The sequence below is a fragment of the Felis catus genome, chromosome B4 (genome assembly GCF_018350175.1).
Source record: "Felis catus isolate Fca126 chromosome B4, F.catus_Fca126_mat1.0, whole genome shotgun sequence".
Classification (NCBI taxonomy): domain Eukaryota; kingdom Metazoa; phylum Chordata; class Mammalia; order Carnivora; family Felidae; genus Felis; species Felis catus.
In genome coordinates, this window is record NC_058374.1 from 138,863,035 (window position 1) to 138,886,023 (window position 22,989).

The window sequence follows — 22,989 nt, forward strand, 5'->3', positions numbered from 1 at the left end:
AGTAAAATGGAGGAGTAAGTGGTCGGACACAGAGGGCCACGCCATCAAGAGAACAAGCAGCTGACGCCGCACGCACAGCGTGGGGAAGCTTCACAAACGGACACTGAGCCAGCCAGCCAGACACAGGAGCTCTGCAGAGCACGGTGACTCATCAACTGAAGCCGGTCGTTCAGAAGCCAGGCGGTGATCGCCCCGTGGGGGAGCGGGGGGGGGGTGCCCGCAGGGGGCCCAGGGGGCCCCGGGAGCTGGCGGTGTCCTGGATGTGGATGCCGGATGCTTGCTCAGAGCGCCGGGTGTGTGAGAGCTCCCGGGCCACGCGCTCCGGATCTGGGCGCTTCCCTGCGTCTACACGACCTCCAGTAAACACCACAACAGACGGACACAGAGTTAGTTACAGAGTAGCTGAGGTAACAGCATCCCAGAATTCTTGTCCACACCAGCGCCTGCGACGCGCATACAACTGTGTGCGCTTTCCTACCAGCTACGCGGGAAACAGGCGCCCGCCGTCCAATGGGGGGCAGGTTCGGCCAACTTCCTCTTGGGGTCTGAACCTACAGAATCGGCCCGAGTCTACAGACTCAGAGTCTCAGGAAAGCGAGCAGAGGAAGCAGGAAGGGGGCAGCGGGGACGAGGAAGATGAGTCTGGAGGAGAAGGCGGCAGACGGGCAGGGGGCAACTTCCGCGCAGACTCACACAGCGGGACAGGGAGACGCGGGGAGAGGTCGGGGGTCACTGGCCCGGCAGCAGGTAAGGGAGGTCACGTCCCGCGGGATTAGATGGCGGGACGCAGAAAACCAAAGGCACCTCTTCGAGCGAGCAAGTCTCTCTGCAGCTGACAGGCCTTCCACACATTATAATTCGCTTCTTTGATCCAGATGCCAAATGAATCAAAGAAGACCGAAAACAAACCTACCCACACACGGTTTCTCTTCGACAGTGAAAGAAAGCCTGGACTGAGCTCACAGAACGACGTGTTACGATTATAACCAAACAGGACTCCAGACAGAGGATGAGCTGGCATCTTGCGCGTTCCAAGGGGCGACAGACAGACTCGGGGCGCAGGTGTGCACAGGGGCGCCCCCACGTCCCTGGCTCACTCCCCACATCCACCGGGAACATAGCTATCGCCATCCCCGCTTCCCAGAAATAGAACCTGAGGCTCAGCGGGCCCAGGGGCCTGTCCCCCCCACCCCCCACCTCGCGGCCGGTCAGGGAAGGCGCCCCGGCCCCTGGAAGGCCATGCTTGGGGCAGCGCCCGGTGCCAGGCTGGTCCCGTAACCGGTAAAACTAGTATATTTTTAAGCCACCCCAATTCAGCAGTGCACTTGGTTACGGGAAGGTGTGCAAAGGGCAGGGAAGCAGCCACGATCGCAGGGTCCCACGCGGGCCCCCGGCGACCGCGCCTCTCTCCACGCACTCAGCTTCTCCAGCAGCTCCCGCAGCGTCTGCAGCCACAGGTGACACAGCGGCTCCTCAGCACAGCAGAAGGTCACCTGCGCCCACCTCCAGCGGTGACGTCGGGCCCTCTTCACGCAGTGCACTGCGGAGACAGACAGCGCGGCGGGTCGGCGGGTCACGGAGCACAGCCTCGCGCCCCACGGGCAGCCTCGCAGCCTGGCAGGGTCCCCGTGCCGCCCCCGCCTTCCGGCCTACGTCTCAGTTCTCCTCGCTCATGTTAAAAAGCAAAGAAAGTCAAAGCTGATCGAAACATTAATCAAAAGGAGATCTTGGGAAAAACTGCATAAGGCAGTCTCTGCGAGATAAAGCAAGGAAACACTGAATTTGTCGAGCAAGCGACGAAACCACGGCCTTTTGGGGCATCTGCGCGCAGTCCCCGGAGACGCGGGACGGATTCGCTCCATCACCTGTGAAAGCGAAGGGCTTCTCCATCTTCTGCCATTTTCCGCGGCCGTAGTGCCTGCCGTGGATGTCCGTTTCTTCGACGGTGATGATCTCAGAGACGGGCACAGAGCAGGCATCTGGAAAGACCACAGCCTCACGTCAGACGACTGCACAGAATTCACACAAACACAGAAGTCCAACCCGAAATGCTGGGAACGCTCTGCTTTCACATTCTCGTTAGAAATCCAGAAGTAAAGACAAGAATCGTATTGTAGGTTTTGAATCGGCGCTAACTGCGGGGGGGGCGACGTTACCAGAGGGTGGGGTGGTTCACCCAACAGAATGGAGACCGCCAGCTTTCCCAATGATTTGCTCCGCTGCCTTCCCCGGCTGGAGACTGTGCTCAACTCGGGAAGAGAGTCTCGAGACACAGTGTCCTTAGTCTGGCTCAGAGGTCCAAGCAGGGAGGAAGCACACGGCAGGAGCCAGGACACCGGGGGTGCCTAGAGGGTGAGGGCCCCCGGGAAGCCGAGGCGGGGGGAGGGTGGGGGCTCTGGAAAGGCCTGGGGGGTCCAACCGGGTGCGGGAGGGGGACCCCTGGGTGGGCCTGCAGAGGACAACGGCGGATGCTGTCCACCGTGGGAAACCCGGGGAGAGGCCGCCTCCAGGTAAAGGGCCCAGGAAAGCCGACATGAACACAGCAGTGGCGGGGGGGGGGGGCAGGCGGTAACAGAAAGCAGAGCCTGGGACACTGGGAGGCCAAGGCCCAGGACAGCAGGCCCTGGTTCTGGAAGCTCCTCCGTGAACTGCTGTTAAGATTTACCAACAAGAACGTTACCATCTGCGCTTTGGTCCCAGCGTGGCTATGAGACCCGCAATCTAGCCGAAGCGCTGTAATTTCTGCAACAGCCATGTGGGCGGCGCTGCTCTGACACCCCAGGACCTTTACATCGTTGTGAAGTCCTTGCCCTCAGGGATCGGGGTGTAAGACCAGGGAAGGCAGCATCTGGATGGGCTTGGGCCCCTTGAGAAGCCTTGGGGGGCTGGCAGGGCCGGTCCCCAGTGGGGTCAGAGTGCCCAGGACCACGGGGAAGGGACACTCTTGCAGAGGAACCAGGGCCTCAGAGGGCGGCGTGGGCTCAAGGTGTCCACCAGGCCCCGCTCCCGGACACGGGGGGTGAGTGGGGTGCAGCTCAGGGCGCAGCCCTCAGCGACACCTGTCGCCCCGGCCTCCCTGCAGGGCACCCTGCGTTCACCCTGCCTTGGCCGGAAGCCGTGGCTCTCTCCTCCCCACTCCCCCCTGCCCCCGCTGCGGTCGGCGTCTGCTCAGGGCAGGGCAACACCTCCCTGCTCATCCCGCAGCCTGCCCCTCCACGTCCTCCTGCCTTCCAGCCCCGCCCCGCCCGGCACCGGGCACCCATCTCCCACGACAGGAGTGTCTGGGGTCCAGCTCTGCACGGGGGACAGGCCGGGCCCACGCAAGGAGGAGTCGGGGGCTCACCACTCACGACCGAACGCTCACACGGCGGTCTTCTGAGACCACTGAGAACAAACATCAGGACCTCCCCACCCCCGCACAGTCACTGCGCTTAGGCCCGTCTGGTAAGAAACGGCAGAGAGGAAACTATACGAAGCCAAGTGCGCACAGTAATTCGGAGTAACGCGCTTCTTGACGTTCGAACAAACGGCTGACCGACTTAAGAAACTGCACAACAGATGAGGACAACAGTCATGTCATGCTGGTAAATTAGTAAAAGTTACAAATGACTCACGGGAGAACCCACTGAAAGGAGTCTACACGTTAATAATTCCTAATCCTGCTGGATTGGTTTCACAGACCCGGGGGACCACAGGAGGGCGGGCAAGATGTCGCAAACGCCACCACGCGCTCAGCTGCACCGGCCTCTGGAGTCCCGCAGGCAGGGTCACGAGCCCGCTATGCCCCACGCACCAATGACAGGACCTCGGCTCTGACGACCCCCATGGGCACCACGTACGGTCCCCGCCGCAGGCCCCACCCTGCCCTCCTACAGTGTGCAGGGGAGACGACAGAGGGCACACCGTGCTGACGTCGGGGCCGATGTGCAGAGCAGGGGTGCCCAGGGCAGGGCTCAGGGTCTGAACAGACACTGGAATGGGGCCAGGACACGCAACTCAGAAGGTGGCCTGGGAGAGAAGCAGGAGCCGAGGGGGAGGGGAGGGGAGGGACGGAGGGATGCACAGAGGGACAGGGAGCTTGTGCCTCCGAGGCTGGTGGGGCTCTCACTCAGGTGCGCTGGAGCTCAGAGGGCTCTGAGCAAAGGGAGACCTGGTCTGACGTGGGTCTGCTCCTGGGTAACTGAAATGTGGGGGAAAGGCCAAGGGACAGGACACAAGGGAGCCTTTGGGACGAACCCCCGTGTCCTCTGTTACGTTAAGCCTAGTTGCCTGTTCCCTGGGTGAGAACAAGACAGAACTACGAAAGCAGGACCTGCTGTTTTCCCCGAGAATTGTTCTCACACGGAGCACAGAGGAGTAAACAGAACCGTCTTCTCCAAAGAGGGACCGAGACCAACGGAGAAGTAAAAATCCCTGTTATCAGGGAGCCTGGGCGGCTCAGACCGTTGAGCATCCGACTTCAGCTCAGGTCATGATGTCACAGTTCATGAGTTCAAGCTCTGCATCGGGCTCGCTGCTGTCAGCATGGAGTCTGCTTGGGATCCTCTGTCCCCCTCTCTCTGCCCCTCCCCTGCTCATTCTCTCTCTCTCTCTCTCTCTCTCAAAACTAAATAACATGTTAAAAAACAAAACCAAACCAAACCCCGTTGTCTGCACACTTCACTGAGGATTGTCAGGAACAGAGTACTGGGTCTGGCCTAGAGGATGCTCCTCGTGGGAACCCAGGAAGTAGGGCGTGGTGGCCGTGGCCGTGGCCCCGGAGGGCGGGCTCTGCCTGGCTACCCGGCCCTGCCAGTAACCACGTTAAGCTGGTGGCATTTCACGACCGTACGTGAGGACAGCATCGGACCCCTAGGGATTTAGGAGGTTAAATAAGATCAGGGGTGAGAAGGGTCCTTTCTGGCAGAGACACAAAGGTGGGGGCTCCCGTCCCCTCCTCTGTGCTCAGCTGAGACCTGCACTGAAACGCCCTCAACACAGTGGCCCCTGTTTCTTTTCTAGCTCGACGCACAGGTGTGAACCATGGGCCGGAGGCTCTGTTCTTTAAAACTTTCATCTCTAGTTAGGAGGCGAAGGACTCCATCAAGAGTCTGAGAAAACGGACAGCACGTCCCTGCAGGACACAGAAAACGTCACCTGGCTTCCGTCCGTCTCCTCCGAGGTCAGTCCCTGGGGGCAGCAGGGGGACCACCGTGGTCCTCCGAGGGCAAAATGCCTCCACGTGCTGGCCCAGCGGGGCATCCAGGCCCAAGCGTGTGTCGCACGAACACGCAAAGCGCGGGCAGGAACAACAATAAATTGGCACACGGGTAACACCTGGAAGAACGTCTTGCAAAGCTTAATGGGAATTTGGGGCACTTGTCATTTTCCACATGATGCTACCATCTCTCCAACGTTTACTTGCGCTTTGCAGACTCTCCCGCTGCCTGTGAGACTAGCGAGAAAAGAATGCGCCTCTGTAAGAGAGTGTGCAGCAAGATGAGGCGACAGGCAGGATGAGAGCCCGGCCAGACTGGACCTGGCTGGTGGCCAAGTCGCTGTGCAGCAACGTCCCCGTCAGGACTCACGAGACAAAGACTCGGGGGCCCAGGGCACATGCTGGCTCGTCCCACAGCCTGGCCTGCCCCCTGCGGCGGCCCCCCCATCAGGGACAGTAGTCCCGCCTGACCCGGACCAGGATGTGCACTTTCCTCGCTGACTCACCAAGCATTTTCTGGGTGGAATCACCCTCAGGGTCTTACCCCTCATCACTGAGTTCTTCGAGCTGATCGTGGCCCTGTCTGCAGAGGAAGCAGTGGCCGAGGGTCAAGGGAGTCACGTTTCGCTTTACAAAAGTAACATCCTGACGCCTCCTTTTAAAAACTTTTGAATGGGGCTGCCTGAGTGGCTCAGCTGGTTAAACGTCTGACTTCGGCTCAGGTCATAACCTCACGGTTTGTGAGTTCCAGCCCCGCGTCAGGCTCTGCACTGTCAGTGCTGATCCGGCTTTAAATTTTTTCTCTCCTTGTCTCTCTGCCCCTCCCCTGCTCGTGTTCGTTCTCTCTCTCTCTCTCTCTCTCTCTCTCTCTCTCTCTCAAAAATAAATGAATAAACTAAAACAAACAACAAAAAGCTTTTGAGTGAAACATGCTTTTGGGATAGACAGGTATCTCCAAAGGACTAGAAGATTCTGGAAGCCACAAAACTTCCCCAGACCAGGGCTTCTCATGGGCTGTCCTGGGCTGGACCTGAGCAGCATCCCTGGGCTCTACCCAGGAATACCAGGGGTGCCCCCAACATTGCCAGACATGAGTCAGTGTCTCCTGGGGGCACCATCACCCGACAGGGAACCAGTGCCTTGGGGCATCAATGCGCTTAGCAACCTGTTCTTTAAACAGAAATACAGGAGGGGACAAGGGCCGGTGTTGGGAGCACAGGGGAAAGGCGGGGGCCGCTGAGCGCTCTCCTACATCACAGACCCTCGTGGGGTCTCAAGTACGTGTGCGTGTGTACGGCCCAGGGGAGCCTCACACACAACCTTCCAAGCCTAAACCTATCTTCTCTACTGTGCTGCCCCTTTCCAGAAACGTCCTTCCCTGCTGTGTCCCCAAGTCGGTGAAGAGTGCCCCATGCTTGTGCTCACCTGCCCAGCCATCCAGGACCCCTTGTCTCACTTCCTCTCTGCCCCGGGGTGGCTCCCTGCCTGGCCCCTCAGGCCCCCGAGGGCGCGTAGACGCAAATGTGGCCGCGGCACCGCCCCGTCTGAATCTTCGCGAGCTTCTCCCACCAGGTCAGGACCGTGTTCAGACATCCTGCTGCTCACCGTGCAGGTTCATGCAACACCCTGGGCCGGGGGTGCGGCTGTCGGGGCCCCTCCACCGTCCGCCTTCCTGGCAAAGCCCGCTCCCCGCACCCTGCCTCCGGTCCCGGCGTCCGCACGAGGCCGAGGCAGCACATACGCAGAACTGGAAATGAGCACAGATCCTCCGACAGGAGCCGGAGATTTTCATCCAGAGCTCAGCCGAACCCTAAAGGGGCCGTGCAGAGACCCCACGGCGTCACGGGTCTGCTTTACAAGGCCTCTGCTGGGCTAACTCACGACACCGAGATGGTCTCTTCCTTGGTGACGCTTACAAATGCCTGAGATGGGAAAGGAAGTCCACCTGGGTGGGCACCGCCCTCTAACAGGACTGGAGCCAAAGCTGTGACCCAGCCGGGCTGATGGGCACACGGGTCCTCCGCACCCTGCTCCCGGTGGACGGCGGGGGGGGGAGGGGGCGGCCACAGCCACTGACGGGGGCCACGGCATCTCGCGTGTTCAGGTGAGACCACACAGAAATCGGAAGCCGCCTGGGTCCACCGGGAGAGCCGGCACGTCCCGGTTCGGGGATGGTTCCCACGGCAGGTGCCATGGTGGGGCGGGGGGTGGGGGTCCCCTAACGTGATTAGAGAGAACTGAATGATCAAATGTCCGGGTGCCACCAGATACCTCCTGGCAGCCTGCCAACAGAGCCTGCCTGCCCAATCTTCCGTGGGCTCCCCAGGCCCCGTGGGAACCGTCTCCAGGCCGTGTGTGTGTGTGTGTGTGTGTGTGTGTGTGTGCAGCTGGGGGCAGGGGGACTGGAGGCCACACTGGACACGACGGCCTGCTCACCCCCCGACCTCTGGCCCCGTCTGCCCACTCGCCACTCCCCAGGGACGCTGGGCTGGCACACGGACACACGATTTGTTCTGTGGACACGCTGTGGCTTTAGTCACTTGGTCCCGCCAGCCCAGCTCTGTCCCCCTCAATTGCCCTAAACCTTCCCCAGGCCTCCTGACCTTGCCTAACCTCACACCCTCTTGCTTCAGACGGTAACAGAATGTTCCACAAAACCATCCAGAAAACCTACCCACTCATGATGGCTTGGACATAACTTCCACGAAAATATTTCCCTGTCTCCTCAAACTGAATTTCCCAAGAATACATTGTTACGCCGCCAGACAAAAAAAAAAGTTTCAAACAAAGGAGGCGCTGTCCCAGGGGCACGCTGAGCTGGAACCCGCATCTATGTCACAGACGCGTCCTGGGGACACCTGACCTCAGTGCCCCAAAGCAGCAACTCAAAAGCTGGCATTCGAAAAGGCGTTTCCAACCTGCCAGATGAGTCAGTGATGCTCCCAGAACCTGTATTCCGTCACGGGCTCACGGGCGTGGCCCAATCCACATCCTGAGTCGGCGTGAAACATTTCAGAAAGAAACTTGCATCGGGCCGGCAGACAGAACACTCGCCACACAACCTGACATGCGGTCGGCAGCCGGCTCATTCCAGACGCCTGCACCTGTCGCTTCCCCGAGGCAGGGGCTCTGCGTCCGCGCGCCCTGTGGGGAACACTGGAAACCAGCCCCCTGGCTGTCCGTCCTGGTGCCAACATGGTTTCAGTTATGTCTGCTCTCGAGAAGGCTGGATTTGGATCCCAACAGAAACAGACTGTTTTATTACCCTCTACAGATACTGCAAATTTTGAGAAACAGACGTTCCAGTAAAGTTGATCATAAACAGAGAACTAAAGAGATGCTATTTATTAATGACAACAGACTCTCTCTCCACGGAACGGCACATGTCACTTCCGCAGGGAGAGCACTTGCAGAGAGAAAAGTCCAAGGACAGAAAGAGCCATTTGTGTTCGAAGAGTAAAGTGGAGAGATGTGGGTGACGGGTCATTAAACCCAGACGGTCACTGCGAGTTTGTGGGCAAAGGGACCCAGGGCAGCGCCGGCTTTGAGGGATCAGCAGAAGAAATACCAGCCATAGGAAATCACGATGTGATGGAAACACACGGGTTTTGCTACAAGTGTTTTCTTCGTTGCGTCCTCCCCCACCCGGGATGCGAAACCGCCAATCGGCACAGTGTCCTCCGAAGGTGTGCGACCAAGGTCTAGTTTGGCAACACGCTGCTAATGCTTAGAAGTGAAATGTCAAGTCAACTTGCATCGACTTTTGCAAGGCTGTCAAAACTGAGCAAGTTCAAAATAAAGGAAAATACAGAAGACGCACGTTTTCAACCAGATTAGAAAGAGAAAACCATATGTTTTGAATACATATTTGATATTTTTATTCTATGCCATTAAACATCTTATACACCGATCTCGGGATAGGACACTCACTCTACCCTCTTCTTCACTGATGATGAATTCTACCACTTGCCCAACATGACAAATTCCAAAGTAACACAGAATGAACTTATGAGGTTGCCCTGGAGTGGGGAACACTTAACCAGCGTGCTGGGGAGATACACACACCCACCACGAACACGACTACCCGCCTCACCCAGGGTTTCCCACTTCAGCCTAATCGCCTCCCCCGCGAGGCCCCCTCCCTTGTCCGCACACACACCCTGCCCGAGATCGCTGTGCACACACATCCACGCATGTACGCGGTCATCTCTCTGCCACACTGCCAGGTCACAACTCCCGAAGGACGAGCCTGCCGATGTGCCCCAACGGGTCCCCCCTCACGGGGGCCTGGCGCTGTCTCGCTGTGGGACGCGGACGCACTGGCTCTAGGCCGGGGGCCTGGTAACACGGCAGTGAGCCTGGTGGTTTGCGAGTGCAGTTGTGTGCTTAACGGGCACGTGTGTAAAATCCCCACAACAACTCAAAGGGTAAATACGGTCCTTGCTTTTCAGACGACTCAGCAGGAGGCCTCGCCCAGGACCCTAACCCTAACCCTGACCCCAACCCCTAACCCCTAACCCCTAACCCTAACCCTAACCCTTGTCCTGGTCACAGACGGTGAGCAGCAGGCCCGGGACAAGCCATCGAAACGCTGGCCTCTGAGCCAGCCCTGCCTGCCCGCGCCGGGTCCCGAAGGGCCCCCACCTCAACCCCTGGGCCTGACCCAGGCCACGAGGGGTGCAGGTGAACAGCCACAAACCACTCAGAAGTCGGCGAGGCGGCTTCTTGTTAAACAATAACTTAGCAGCCAAGTACAGCAACCTGTGTTTGCGCCTTTAATTCTGAAGGACTAACGCTTCATTTATAAGAACGTCCTTATAAATACTACACTAGGGTAGGTCATTTTGTTAGGCTTTGCACATTTCATAAATAATCCGTCTCCTCAGCTCCTGTGACCCAGAACCTACTGGCTGCCACAAGTCCCCCCACTCGCCCTGTCAGCCCTCGGCCGGACTCCGACGCCCAGCCTCGTGCGTTCAGTCCATCGTGACATCTTCTAATAATAAAAAAGCAATTCACCTCAAGGGCCACTGGTACTGGCTCAAATATTACAATGATTACAAACTGAAAAAAATGTTCTCACGCAATAAAGTCCTTTCCCAAAATGGCCTGAAATGTTGCAACCAAATCCCGGCTGAAAGTCTGGGCGCTTTGCCGATGGCGGACGTGATTCCTCTGTGCCTCCCTTCACGGGGAGGGTGGCTGTGTGCTGACTGGCAGTTAACCCTCCCTTAAGGGTGATGAGCGAATGGCCACCACATTCCCAAAGCGTCACAAGCGATGCCCGGGGGACAGCCAGCCCTGTGGCATCCTGGCAGGGCCCCCAGGGACAGCCGACAGGGCTCTACCCTCTGTGATCTCCCCTGCCAGGTCCGTTCTGTCTGTTCCACGGTGCTCATCGCAACCCGCTCGACTGGATTCGCTCCACAGTCACGACCCCGAGGAGACCCCGTGCCTGCTGTCCATCAAGTTCCCGTCCCAAGTTCCCGGACGAAACTGAGCCCACACAGCAGCCTCGCACCCAACAGGAGGGGGACTTCGTGTGTGTCACGAGGGTGGCCCATGTGTGTGAATGCACACACACACACACACACACAGATGGGGCAGGGTCGTGCTGGTTGGAGCGTCCCACTCAGTAGGGTTCCCGCAGACCCCCAGGAGGCCAACGAGGGGCCAGGACAAAAGCAAGTTCACGATCAAGGGCATAGCTGTGCTCCCCAGCCCCATGTCTCACACCAGGCCCCTCGCAGGAGGCCGCAGGCGGACAGGCCAGAGCAAGCCACTGCACCTGCTCTCGGCACCCAGGGAGCGGCCTGCCATCCCGGGTCAAAGTCTGAACCTGCCTGCGCTTGGGAGGGAGGCAGGTGGTGGTGAGGCCCAGGGGAAGAGTCACGGCCCATGAGCCCCCGTGCGCCCACCCCGGGGAGCCCGAGCAACGGGGGCCGCCCCGGGGACCGGGGCCCAGACGTCTGGGCAGGCCGCACCCGTGCCGATTCCGTGCTTGGTTGTGCACGACGTGAACACGCTTCCTTGTGACACCCACTCGGCACACGTTTGCTGAAGGAACCTGAGCTCCAGGACGGGGCGTCCGCCCACAGCTGCCATGGGGACCCAAGAATACCACGTGGACGAGTGGTCACTCTGTCCCTGGCCCTCCTGCTGCCACATCCGGGCCCGCACGCTCTCTCCGACTGCTCCACGTGTCCTGTCCCTGCACGGCTCTTCCAGACAGCGCGGTGCTCCCTGCGGGCGGAGGGTGAACGACGCTCCACCGGGGCAAAGACCGGCCTTCCTGGGAGTCTGCGGGAGTGGGGACAGCGGCTTTCCCGGTGCCCTGTGTGCTGGCGCCTCGGGACATCCCTCAACGTCTGCTTCGGTCTGACAACGGCGGCGGGAAAGCGCCTGCTGGCACCTCCAGATAACTCGCACCCAGGGTCACTCCGTGTCGCAGCATCTGGGGAAACGGCGTCTCGGGTGGGCCTCTAACCGAAGGGCCCTGCAGCGACCGGGCGTGGCCACCCAGAGCCAGAAGACAGCGTGCGGGTGTGACGGGGAGGAAGGGCACAGTCACACGGAGGCCCCTGGGGAGGCAGGCCCAGATGGTTTTGCAGAGCACGGCCGCCTGCCAGCTCCGGCCCGCGGGAGCACTCCAGCGCGTGACCCTCCATGACCGCCTGGGGTGGGCACGATTACTGTCCCCGCTGGGCAGACGGGCAACGAAGAAGCAGCAGGGAGTGACCTGCTGGTGTGACCGCACGACCACGGACCCAGAGGCCTGGCTGCGAGGCTACGGACACGGCCTGGGTCCCCGGGTACCTCCGGGGGCTCTGCCCCCACCGCGGTCACCCTCCCCCCCATTCGGCACCTGCCCTCGGCACCTCTGCAAGGCTCCTCCTGACCACAGGCTGTCCCCCGGTCCTGCGTGGCGTCACCGGCAGCTGCGCATCAGCTCAGAGCAGGGAGAGGACAGGCTTACGTGGCCTCCACGGAAGAGCGGAACGTGGATTTCTAATGGGGACAAAAAGCACGCGGAGGAAATACAGAAATGCGATCGGTTTCCAACCTCTCTGTGAGCGTCACAGGGCATCTCCCGCAGCATACGTGTCAAGGAGGAGATTTTCCACCACGACCTCGCCAGCGTGGACAAGCTGTGCCCTGCCCAGGGGAGGCTGGAGGGAGGTACAGGGGACAGACGGACGGACACTGTGTGAGCACCTACTGCGTGCCTGCATGTGCGGGCCCTGTGGGACCCAAGGGCCCGCTCACTGCACACAAGGAGAGGCCGGAAGTTTCGATCTTTACGTGATAGCGACCTGAGTCAAAGTCAGACGTTCAACCGACAGCCAGGCACCCCCAGAGTGTATCTGGGGACACATCGTGACTAAACAGAGTCCGTCCCCCGTTGAACCCACCCTAACCTAGTCCCAGGACCCAGCCTGGGGGGTCACGGTCTGCCTGCACCACGCACATGCAGGGACCCTGTCTGTCCACCCCTGTGGCACCCAGCAGACGCCTGTGGATGCTCGCAGAGGAACCCTCCCTGACAGTCTCCAGCTTCCTCCCGACCCCACCACCCTCCTCACCCTCTTCTGACCCGAAGCCGAGCCCGCCTCCCGCACACAGCTTTCCCACGCCAGCCAGCCCACAGCACACCATCCCCAGAGGGACTGAGTGAGCCCCCGAGGGTTCTGGCCCTGGCTCTTCCCCACCCTGCGACCTGGGCCCCGTCCACACCTGTGCGGCCTCTACACTCCTCAGACCCTGGGCAACCCTGGGTGAGCGTCCCCATCCTGTGACCAAAGGACCGAAGCCGCAGGGCCCGGCAGCAGCTGCCCCCCGAGGACCCGGCAGATTTCCGCTCCAAGCACCTGCCGTGTCCGACCCCACCGGCTACAGAGGCCAGTTGGGGCCCCAACCCCGGGATCCACACCCTCGCAGGTGGCTGTCTCTGCAACGGGGACAATAGTGAGATCACCCCGAGGGCTGTGGGGAGGGTTTCGCGAGGCACGGAGCAGCATGAAGGCTCCCAGTCCTGGAGGGGTGGGGGAGGCCCACAACCCGTCTCTCTGTCTCCCACAGATCAGGACTAGGAGCTGGGGACAAGACGGGAGAAAGACAACTCACTGAGAACTCCAAGGGCAAAAGGCCAGAGAAGCCGCCCCTGGAGAGCGAGCGGTGTGGGCGGGAGTCTCCCTCTCCTCCTGGTCTCCAGCTGCATGTGGACAGCATGACACCTGTCCGCCTGGGCACAGGAGCCCAAGCAGGGCAGAGGAGAGGGCTGGGGAGGGTGTCCTGGCTCTGGGTGTGAACAGACACACGCCTGGCTGCTCAGGTGCGGAACAGTCAGGAAGCACGGACGCGCCGTGGGACCCAAGCTGCCACACACCCCAGCACCGGGCCCCAGCCTCCCCCGTGTGATAAACGTCAGCGCGGCTCCCCAGCAGGATGGCAAAGGCCTCGAGTGCCGGACTGACGCAGAAACCCCTCCCACCGTATCAGACGCACTGGGCATCCAAGCCCAACATCGCCGAGCACCCGTTCAAGAAAATTCTCCGAAGGATTTTAACAGGACTCACGGTCCTACAACAGGATATTGAAATGTCTGGAATACAGATTAATCAACACACCAAGAACCAGGAAATGCCGACATTCTCCAGGGAGGAGACAAGGCATGCCCAAGCTGAGGTGGCCTGGATGCTGGAGGTCGGGTAATGACTCTCAACTTGCCCTTGTGACCCTGCTCAGTGAGGTACAGCTGAGATGATCGGAGAGACAGCAGTACTCGGGAGAGAAAAAGAAACCACCTAAAGGAAACAAATGGAGAATATAGCATTAAAGTACAGTATCTGAAATAAAAAGTCCACTGACGGGCTCAGTAACCAAATGATTACGATACAGCAAAGTCAGGGGAGTTGAAAATAGGTCAGTAGGAATAATGCATTCTAAAGAACAGAGAGAAAAAGTATTTTTTAAAAACTTTATTTATTTTGAGAGAGAGAGAGAGAGAGAGAGAATAAGCAGGGGAGAGGGGCAGAGAGAGGGGGGGAGAGAATCCCAAGCAGGCTCTGCACCATCAGCATGGAGCTTGACATGGGGCTCAAACTCATGGCCCTGGGATCATGACCTGAGCCAAAACCAAGAGTCGGACACTCAACCGACTGAGCCACCCAGGCGCCCCAAGAAAAAGTATTTCTAGAAAATGCACCGGGAACTGTACTTCTGAGAATATGGCCTAGGTGCCCTTTTCCCCGTGTCTCCTCCTGAGTCAGGTATGACAGACGGCAGGACTCTGGAGGGTAGGAGAAGAAGGGAGGCTCTGGGACCGTGGGACCCAGGGAGGGACCCAGGGAAGGAAATGGTGCTGAGTTCCCTGGGTTTTCCTTCTGCCTCACACATCTGGTTGAAGAATCCCGCAACTTGGAGATGCCAACAGGCACAGGCACAAAACTCCAGCAAAAGCCAGAGGACGAGGGAAAGGACAGAACAACAGCATGACAGGAAACTTCTAGACCAGAACAGCTCTACTCCAGGAAACACACAGAAAACACCGGCCCCACCTGCACACACACTAATAAAGGCTGACCAGGAGCCTGGACTTCATGGAGGAGTTCACGAGGTCCCCCAGCGCTCCCAGCCAGGGTGATGTGAGAGAAACCCACGTAGGCAGCTGGAATGTTCATCCAGCCAGCTGGTAACAAGCCTCACTCCCCCAGGAGACAGAAAAGGAGCTGGACTTTACCTCCACCCGGCAGGAGCCAGGTGCCCTCGGCCTCCTTGCTGGGATGGTGTCAGAGAAGACACAGTGGGGAGTCAGGACTTTGACCACCCACCCAGATCTTGGGAGACCCCGTAAGGAGTAGTCGCAAGGCATCCCACCCCTCCCAGCCGAGGAAGTATCAGTGGAGGGCTGGTGGGGGGCGGAGAGGACTCCCACCTCACCGGCAGCAGTGAGGGACCCCTCCTTGGTTGCCAACAAGGCCAAGGGAAACCTGGACTTCTTCCCCCACCTGGCAGCAACTAGCCACCTCTTTCCTGATGGAGCAGTGTCAGAGAAAGCCAGCTAAAAGAGAAGATTTAAATAAGATCCAGTCTCATTACGTCGTACAAGAATGTCCAGGTTTCAATAAAAAATCAGTCACCACGGTAAGAACTGGGAAGTTCTACAACTGAACGGAAAATGACGTCGCTAGAGGCCAACACTGAGATAGCACAGACACTGGCAAGCACTGTTCGAGCAGATGAGAACATTCCCTGAGCAATTACACATGGAAAGCCAACGAAGGCCTACAAAGACTCGGCAAGGGAAGAAAAGATATAAAAAATGAACCAGACAGAAATCTGAGAACTGAAAAATAAAAACACAATAACCAAAATAGAAAGCAGGGGGGTAGACTTGAACACAGAACGGAGGGACAGAGAAAAGAATCGGTGAACTGAAAGATAAAATGATGGAAGTTACTCAATTCGAACAACAGAGAAAAATAGTTTTTAAAAAGCGAACAGAGCCTTGGGGACCTGTGAAACTATAAACAAAGATCTCATGGTTGTGTCACCAGTGTCCCAGAAGTAGAGAGAGATGGGTTGAAAAAGTATTTAAAAATAATGGCTGAAAACTTCCCAAATTTGTAAGACATAACTTACATAACATAAAAGACATAACTTACAAAGAAAATCAAACCAAGACACATCATAGTCAAACTTCTGAAAATCACATCATAGTCAAAGAAAAAAATCCTAAAGTCAATGAGAGAGAAACAGCACTTTACCTATAGGGGGAAAAGCAATTCGAGTGACAGTGCATTTCTCAGCAGCAACCATGGAAGGCCAGAAAGAAGTGACAAAATACTCTTCCAGTGCCAAAAGAAAAGAACTGTCAACCCAGAATCTTATACCCAGCAAAAATATCCTTCAGGGATAAAGGAGAAATCAAGACATTCTCAGCTAGAGGAAGACCAAGAGAACTTGCTGCTAGCAGACCTTTCCTGAAGAATGGCTAGAGGAAGCAGAAAGGAAAAAATATGGAAGGATCCCTGAAAAAAAGAAAGAGAAAGAACATGGTGAACAAAGATAAAGGCAAATACAACAGAATTTCCTTCTCCTTTTTTAAATGTTTATTTATTCATTTTTGAGAGAGAGAGAGAGAGCACAAGCTGGGGAGGGGCACAGAGAGAGGGAGACAAAGAATCTGAAGCAGGCTCTAGGCTCCGAGGTGTAAGCACAGAGCCTGACATGGGGCCTGAACCCACGAACTATGAGATCATGACCTGAGCCGAAGTCGGACGCTTAACCGACTGAGCCACCCAGGTGCCCCAACAGAACTTCCTTCTTTTCTTGACTTTCCTAAATGATGTTTGAGGATTGAAGATAAAATTGTAACACTAATGTGGTTCTATATGTCTGTGGAGGGAAAAATCAAGACACTTATACAATAAAACGGGAGAGTAGGGTGATGCAGAGGTAAACTTTCTATATTTTACCCAAACAGGTAAAATGACAGCACCAGCAGGCTGGGGAGAGTTACAGTTACATAAACCAACACTGGAGACAACCTCTCAGAGGCTACACAAAGAAACGCATTAAAAAAACAATACAAATTGGGGTGCTTGGGTGGCTCAGTCAGTTGAGTGTCTGACTCTTGATTTTGGCTCAGGTCATGATCTCATGGTTCACAGGCTTGAGCCCCTCGTCAGGCTCCATAATGACAGCATGGAGACTGCTTGGGATTCTCTCTCTCCTCTCTCTCTGTCCTTCCCCCTGCTTATGCGTGCGGGCATGTGCACTCTCTCAAAATAAATAAATAAACATTTAAAAAAAAAAGAATACAGACTGTGTTCACTTCAGCAGCACATACACTAAAATTGGAACCAAAACAATACAGATATTTTACAACAATATAAAACTAATAAAGACGTATAGATAAACCAAAACCTAATTCTAAAAAAAAAAATTTAAGTAATCCACAGGAAGGCAGGAAAAAGAAAACAGAAAAATGAAAATCAGAAAGAAAAACAGAAAACAAAATATAAAATGGCAGATTTAAACCATAACATATCAAAATTTACATTAAGAAGACAGAGATTTAAAAACATGACTTAACTGTATATGGTCTAAACTCACTGCAAATCTACCAATGGAATAGGTAGAAAGTAAAAGGATGGAAAAGACACACCATGAAAACATTAATCAAAAGAAAGTAGGAGTGGCTTATTAATACATAAAGTAGACCTCAGAACAAAGACAATTACCTGAAACAGAGAGGCATATTACATAATGAAAAAGGGTCAACCCCAAATGAAGACATAGCAACCTTGAACGTGTATGCATCAAACAACAGAGCAGGAAAATACATAAGGCAAAAACTGACAGAACTACAAGGCAAACTAGAGAAGTCCAGAATTATAGTTGGAGACTTCAACAATTGATAGAACAATGAAACAGAAGATCAGCAAGGATATTAAGAACCAACCAACACCATCATCAACCAATAGGATCCATCACATTTCTCCAACACCCCCCCCCCAACAATAGCAGAATACACAGTCTTTCCAGTGCCACGGAACATGTATCACCATAGACTACATCACTCTGACACGCTCCTTTGTTCTTGCGCTACTTCAAACTTTGGTGGGGTGTGGGCAGGTTTGTGTGAAACTGGTCAGAGAGAAAGGAAATAGACCAATGTTGATGCCCAAGGCCAGTCTGCACAGGGATGTACCATTTCTCAGAGGGAGGATGGGCTTTCCGTTTACGGAGCAGGGCATGGTGGGACCAGAACCCGAGTGGGTGTGTTTCCCAAACCGCAGTATCGGTCCTTCCAGATGACTAGATCTGTTCACTTGTTTGTTTTGAAGGATAAAATATTTTTTGTCATCTGGATCAGCTGCTTTTACAATACATCACATGGTTATTCCCTGTTCGCAAATAATGATTTAGAGCAGGGTCAGCAAGCTGCAGGCCAAATTCAGCCAGCTGCCTGCTTTTATAAATAAAGTTTTATTGGCACACAGCCACGTGAATTCATGCACACACCATCTGTAGCTGTTTTTGTGCTAAACCAGCAGAGCTGAGGAACTGTGACCCACAAAGCCTAAAACATTTGCCATCTGGCCCTTTAAGAAAGCGTTTGGAGACCTATCTTCGAGCAACAAATAGAAGTTAACCTTGAATAATCTCCGAAAAATTACCATTTTTACGACCATGTTCAGCTACCGACAATAACGGTGGCGAGGGCCTAAGGGGACACTTTGGGAAGGCCTGCTGTTTTCTGACATCCGCTAAGACTGCAAAGCTGTGCCCCTCTTCCTATAGAGGCTCGTACCCAAATCTGGATTCTTTTTTTCTGAAACAGGTAGAGAGGATTGCCATTCATTCCCTATTCAGATATACTGAGATTCCTCCATATCGAAATGTGCAGGTCGCTGGCTTTATATAATCTGGCCATCTGCACTGCTCGTGCCTTCGCAATGGGGCACAAATAAGATTTCCACAGCACACACTGGGCGGGCATTCGAGGGACAGCACTTGCAGTGTCACCCTTCGGGACCGCGGAGAATTTGTGGGCTTTGCACAAACTCTTCTGATTCCTAGTCACTCCCCACGGTTTCAAACCCACTCCCCTTCAGAGAAAAGCAAGGGCTGGCTCTTGTAAGCAAACAGAGCAACAAATCACTACTGGAATCCCCCCCCCCACCTTTTCCTGCTGGTGGGACCCGCTGTGTCTGCATCCCCCACCCCCCTTGCTGCTCAGCGGGGAGCTCCTGGAGAATGGGGTTCGGGGGTGAATCCAGAGGACACAGGATTCTGCCCTCCAGGAGAATGCAGGGGAGGAGACAAATACAAACAAAAATGTAAAAAGCCCAACTCACCACACAAAGCAGAGAGTAATAACTAGCAGAGAGGTACAAACCGGGCTGTATAAAACTCAAAAGAAAAAGATTGCCGAAGGGCAAAGTACCAGCAGGGCCAGGCCTGGAAGGTAAGGTTCAAACCCGGAAACAGGAAGGAAAAGCACCTGGCAGAGAGAGGCGGTGCTGAACCAGAAGGCAGCAGGTGGGGTGGGGACCATGGGGTCAGATCCGGAAGCCTTGAACGCAAGCCCAGCACCGGCAACGGGCAGCCCGTGGCGCCACGGAGCCGCGCACGTGGGAGACCCTTCTAGAAGAGCAAGCACCGATGGCTGTCTCCGGCGTGGAATCAGAGGTCGTCAGAAACTTGGAACCCGGGCTCAAGAGAAGTCAGGATGCAGAGAAAGCACTATGTCCGCGCGATGCCGATCACGCCGACCGTGAAGTCAGGGTGACTGTAGGAGTGAGGCTCATGAAACGGCCAAAGGCAGAAACCAACCTCACTGTCGGTAAGTCTGTTATGCAAAAATCTGGACCGTTAGAGAAGAAAAATTAAGGGGAGGGAGGGGCGCCTGGGTGGCGCAGTCGGTTAAGCGTCCGACTTCAGCCAGGTCACGATCTCGCGGTCCGTGAGTTCGAGCCCCGCGTCGGGCTCTGGGCTGATGGCTTGGAGCCCGGAGCCTGTTTCCGATTCTGTGTCTCCCTCTCTCTCTGCCCCTCCCCCATTCATGCTCTGTCTCTCTCTGTCCAAAAATAAATAAAAAACGTTGAAAAAAAAAATTAAAAAAAAAAAATTAAGGGGAGGGGGGTAGGAGTAAAAAATATTAACAGCATCCTAATAAACAAAGAGAAGATGTTATCTTCTAAAGCATGAAAGACGGTTCCTTAAATACTAGTGTTCTTCCTTGAGGTAACTGATCAGATGTGAGATGGATGGGTCACATATTAGATCATTTTAAGAAATATTTTCAAAACGTTGCCAGATTAATCTCCCAAAGCGGCTCACACACCCGTCACAAGTGGCTCCGTTCTTTATGCCGCTCTGGCTTCAGTATCTACCCAGATGCTCGTCACCCAGCCTTGAATTGTTTACTTCTGTCAACGGCCTGTATGCGTTCTTTGCAATGGATTTTTAAAATCAATTTTTATATGTTTAAATGTTTTCTTGGGGAGCCTGGGTGGCTCAGTCGGTTGGGCGTCTGACTTCGGCTCAGGTCACAAAATCGAGGTTCATGCGTTCGAGCCCCACGTCGGGCTCCATGCTGTCAACTCAGAGCCTGGAGCCTGCTTCGGATTCTGTGTCTCCTTTGCTCTCTGCCCTTCCCCCACTCATGCTCTGTGCCTCTTTCTCAAAAATAAATAAAAACATTAAAAAAAGTTTTTTAATGTTTTCTTAATTTTCACCGGCTATCATATTTGTTGCAAATATCATCCCCATCATTTTTTAAATCATGGAGTCTTACCAAAAATATTTAAGATTTTTATTTATTGAAATAATTTCTGTAAGCATTCTGGAGTTCACCTTGGTTAGGGAGGTCTTCCCACATTCCAACACTATAACTTACCCTCTGTTTTCTTGGACTAATTTTTTACATGAAAATCTTTAATCCATCCAATTCTGATTTTGAGGAACTTTTGCATTATCAATGAATGAAAAGGGCATTTTGTAACGTTCATGTAATGAAACACTGCACGACAAAGAAAAATCATGTCTTTAAGATATGCCAGCTCTCTGTTCCTAAATACACACCCAAGAGAAAAGAAAGTATATACCCCCCAAAAGGACTTTTATACAAATGATCAGCATCTTTATTCATGCAGCCAAACACTGGAAATGGCCCCCAAATCCACACAGTGAATAAACAAACTGGTTTACTCAGACAACACAGTATTACCTTGTGATAAGGAGGAACCGACCACTGATCATTGTGAGTGCAAAATGATTAAGCGAAACAAAGAAGCCAGAGACAGGAAGGGCACATATCACATGATTCCACTTATAGGAAATTCTATTAGAAGTCAAATCCGTCCCCGGTGATAAAGCAGGGCAGAGACCGAGGGATGGGGCACAGAGGAAGGTTCTGGGGTGATTCGAAGGTTCTGTATCCTGATAGGGTGATGTTTCAGCAGGTGCATACACTGATCAAAATTCCCCAAACTACATCCTTAAAATGTGTGAATTTTACTATATGCAAGTTATACCTCAATAAAGTTGACCTTAAATATTAAAAACAAATTTTTTTAATGTTTATTTTTGAGAGAGACAGAGACAGAACGCAAGTGGGGTGGGGACAGAGAGAGAGGGGAGACACAGAATCCAAAACAGGCTCCAGGCTCCGAGCCATCAGCACAGAGCCTGACGCGGGGCTCGAACCCATGAGCCGTGAGATCATGACCTGAGCCGAAGTCTGCCGCTCAACCGACTGAGCCACCCAGGTGCCCCTAATATTTTTTTATGTTTATTTACTTTTGAGAGAGAGAGACAGACAGAGAACGAGCCAGGGAGGGGCTGAGAGAGAGAGAGACACACACACAGGCTCCAGGCTCCTGGCTGTCAGCACAGAGCCCCACATGGGGCTCGAAGTCACGAACCACGAGATCATGGCCTGAGCCGAAGTCCGGTGCTTAACCGACTGAGCCACCCAGTCGCCCCAATAAAGTTGACTTTAAAAAGTCATATTTTAAGTGAGTAAATGATACTATGGAAAACATTCTACACTATATTTCCCCAGCTTTTCTTTCATGCATATTCACATAGAAACACCAAATAGTATTCACTGCCTGAGGGTAAGACTAAGGGTAGTTTTCGTGTGCGTGCCTTTCTGTGTTTTCTAGATTTTAAACTTTCCGTGTCTGTGGCTTACCTACGTTTTGCCTGGCACTGCACAGGCAGTATTAGAGACACGCTTTATAAATACAGCAGTGACCCGACCAAGGAGCTCACCATCAGCCAGGTGGGGCCACTGGGAGGAAGGAGAGGCTTCTCTTCTTCAACCGTGGGGCACCAGCCGTGTCCACCCCCCACCACAACCCCCCGGGACACACACACACACACACACACACACACACACACACACACACTCCTGCCAGCCCCGACCCTAAGAGAACACATTCAGAGTCTGGGGGTATAACCCAGCTATAGTTACAGTCTGTTTCAAGTTCAACTAGCACGACCCCCTTTGACACACGAGGCCTCTGCCCGGTTTCCTGTTTTCAGTCAGCTCCACTTCCGACGAGGCCGGCACCCAGGAGCACTTGCTCTCACCGCACGCGCCCTTAGGGGCAGTCTGCTCTGAGACCAGACAACTCTGCCCCCCAATTCCCTCGTCCTCACCTCGTCCTCGTCTCAAACACCAGGCCACGGACAAAAGAGCACGTGCCTGGATCAAACCACCAGCTCCCTTTCGTACACCTTCTGCCTCTGGGAGCAATCAGTTCACGGCTTCCAGGTTTCACGCCTAAAAACAGGAGTGATAGGGGCGCCTGGGTGGCTCCGTCGGTTAGGCGGCCGACTTCGGCTCAGGTCAGGATCTCGCGGTCCGTGAGTTCGAGCCCCGCGTCGGGCTCTGTGCTGACGGCTCAGAGCCCGGGGCCTGTTTCGGATTCTGTGTCTCCCTCTCTCTGCCCCTCCCCCGTTCGCGCTCTGTCTCTCTCTGCCTCAAAAATAAAGAAACGTTAAAAAAAAATTTAAAAAAAAAAGAAAACAGGAGTGATATTCTCGAGACACAAGAGGATCGGGTGAAATGACCCACGTGGCCGCACCCCGCGGCCCTGACTCGGCTCCCCTCTCTGACCTCTCCTGTGGCCTGGTGCACGTCCTGACCCTACTGACCTCCAGCATGCAATCATCTGCCACGGGCCTGCTTCCCTTTTGCGGGCGCGGAGAAGCGAAGAAAACCCAACGAGCTGGCGCAGCAGTTTCTGTGCTGCTCACCCAGGGCGGTGGCT

General features: G+C 54.9%; 1 protein-coding gene across 1 annotated transcript in view; it reads right to left on the reverse strand.

Annotated features, from left to right (window-relative positions):
* CERK (ceramide kinase) overlaps positions 1-22,989 on the reverse strand; it is a gene marked incomplete at its 5' end in the record, with an annotated part of 45,348 nt that overhangs the window by 19,715 nt on the left and 2,644 nt on the right. The window contains 2 exons of the mRNA XM_045033183.1: positions 1,418-1,540; positions 1,866-1,979. Of these exons, the coding sequence (XP_044889118.1) occupies positions 1,418-1,540; positions 1,866-1,979 (237 nt within the window). The remainder of the gene's footprint in view (positions 1-1,417; positions 1,541-1,865; positions 1,980-22,989) is intronic.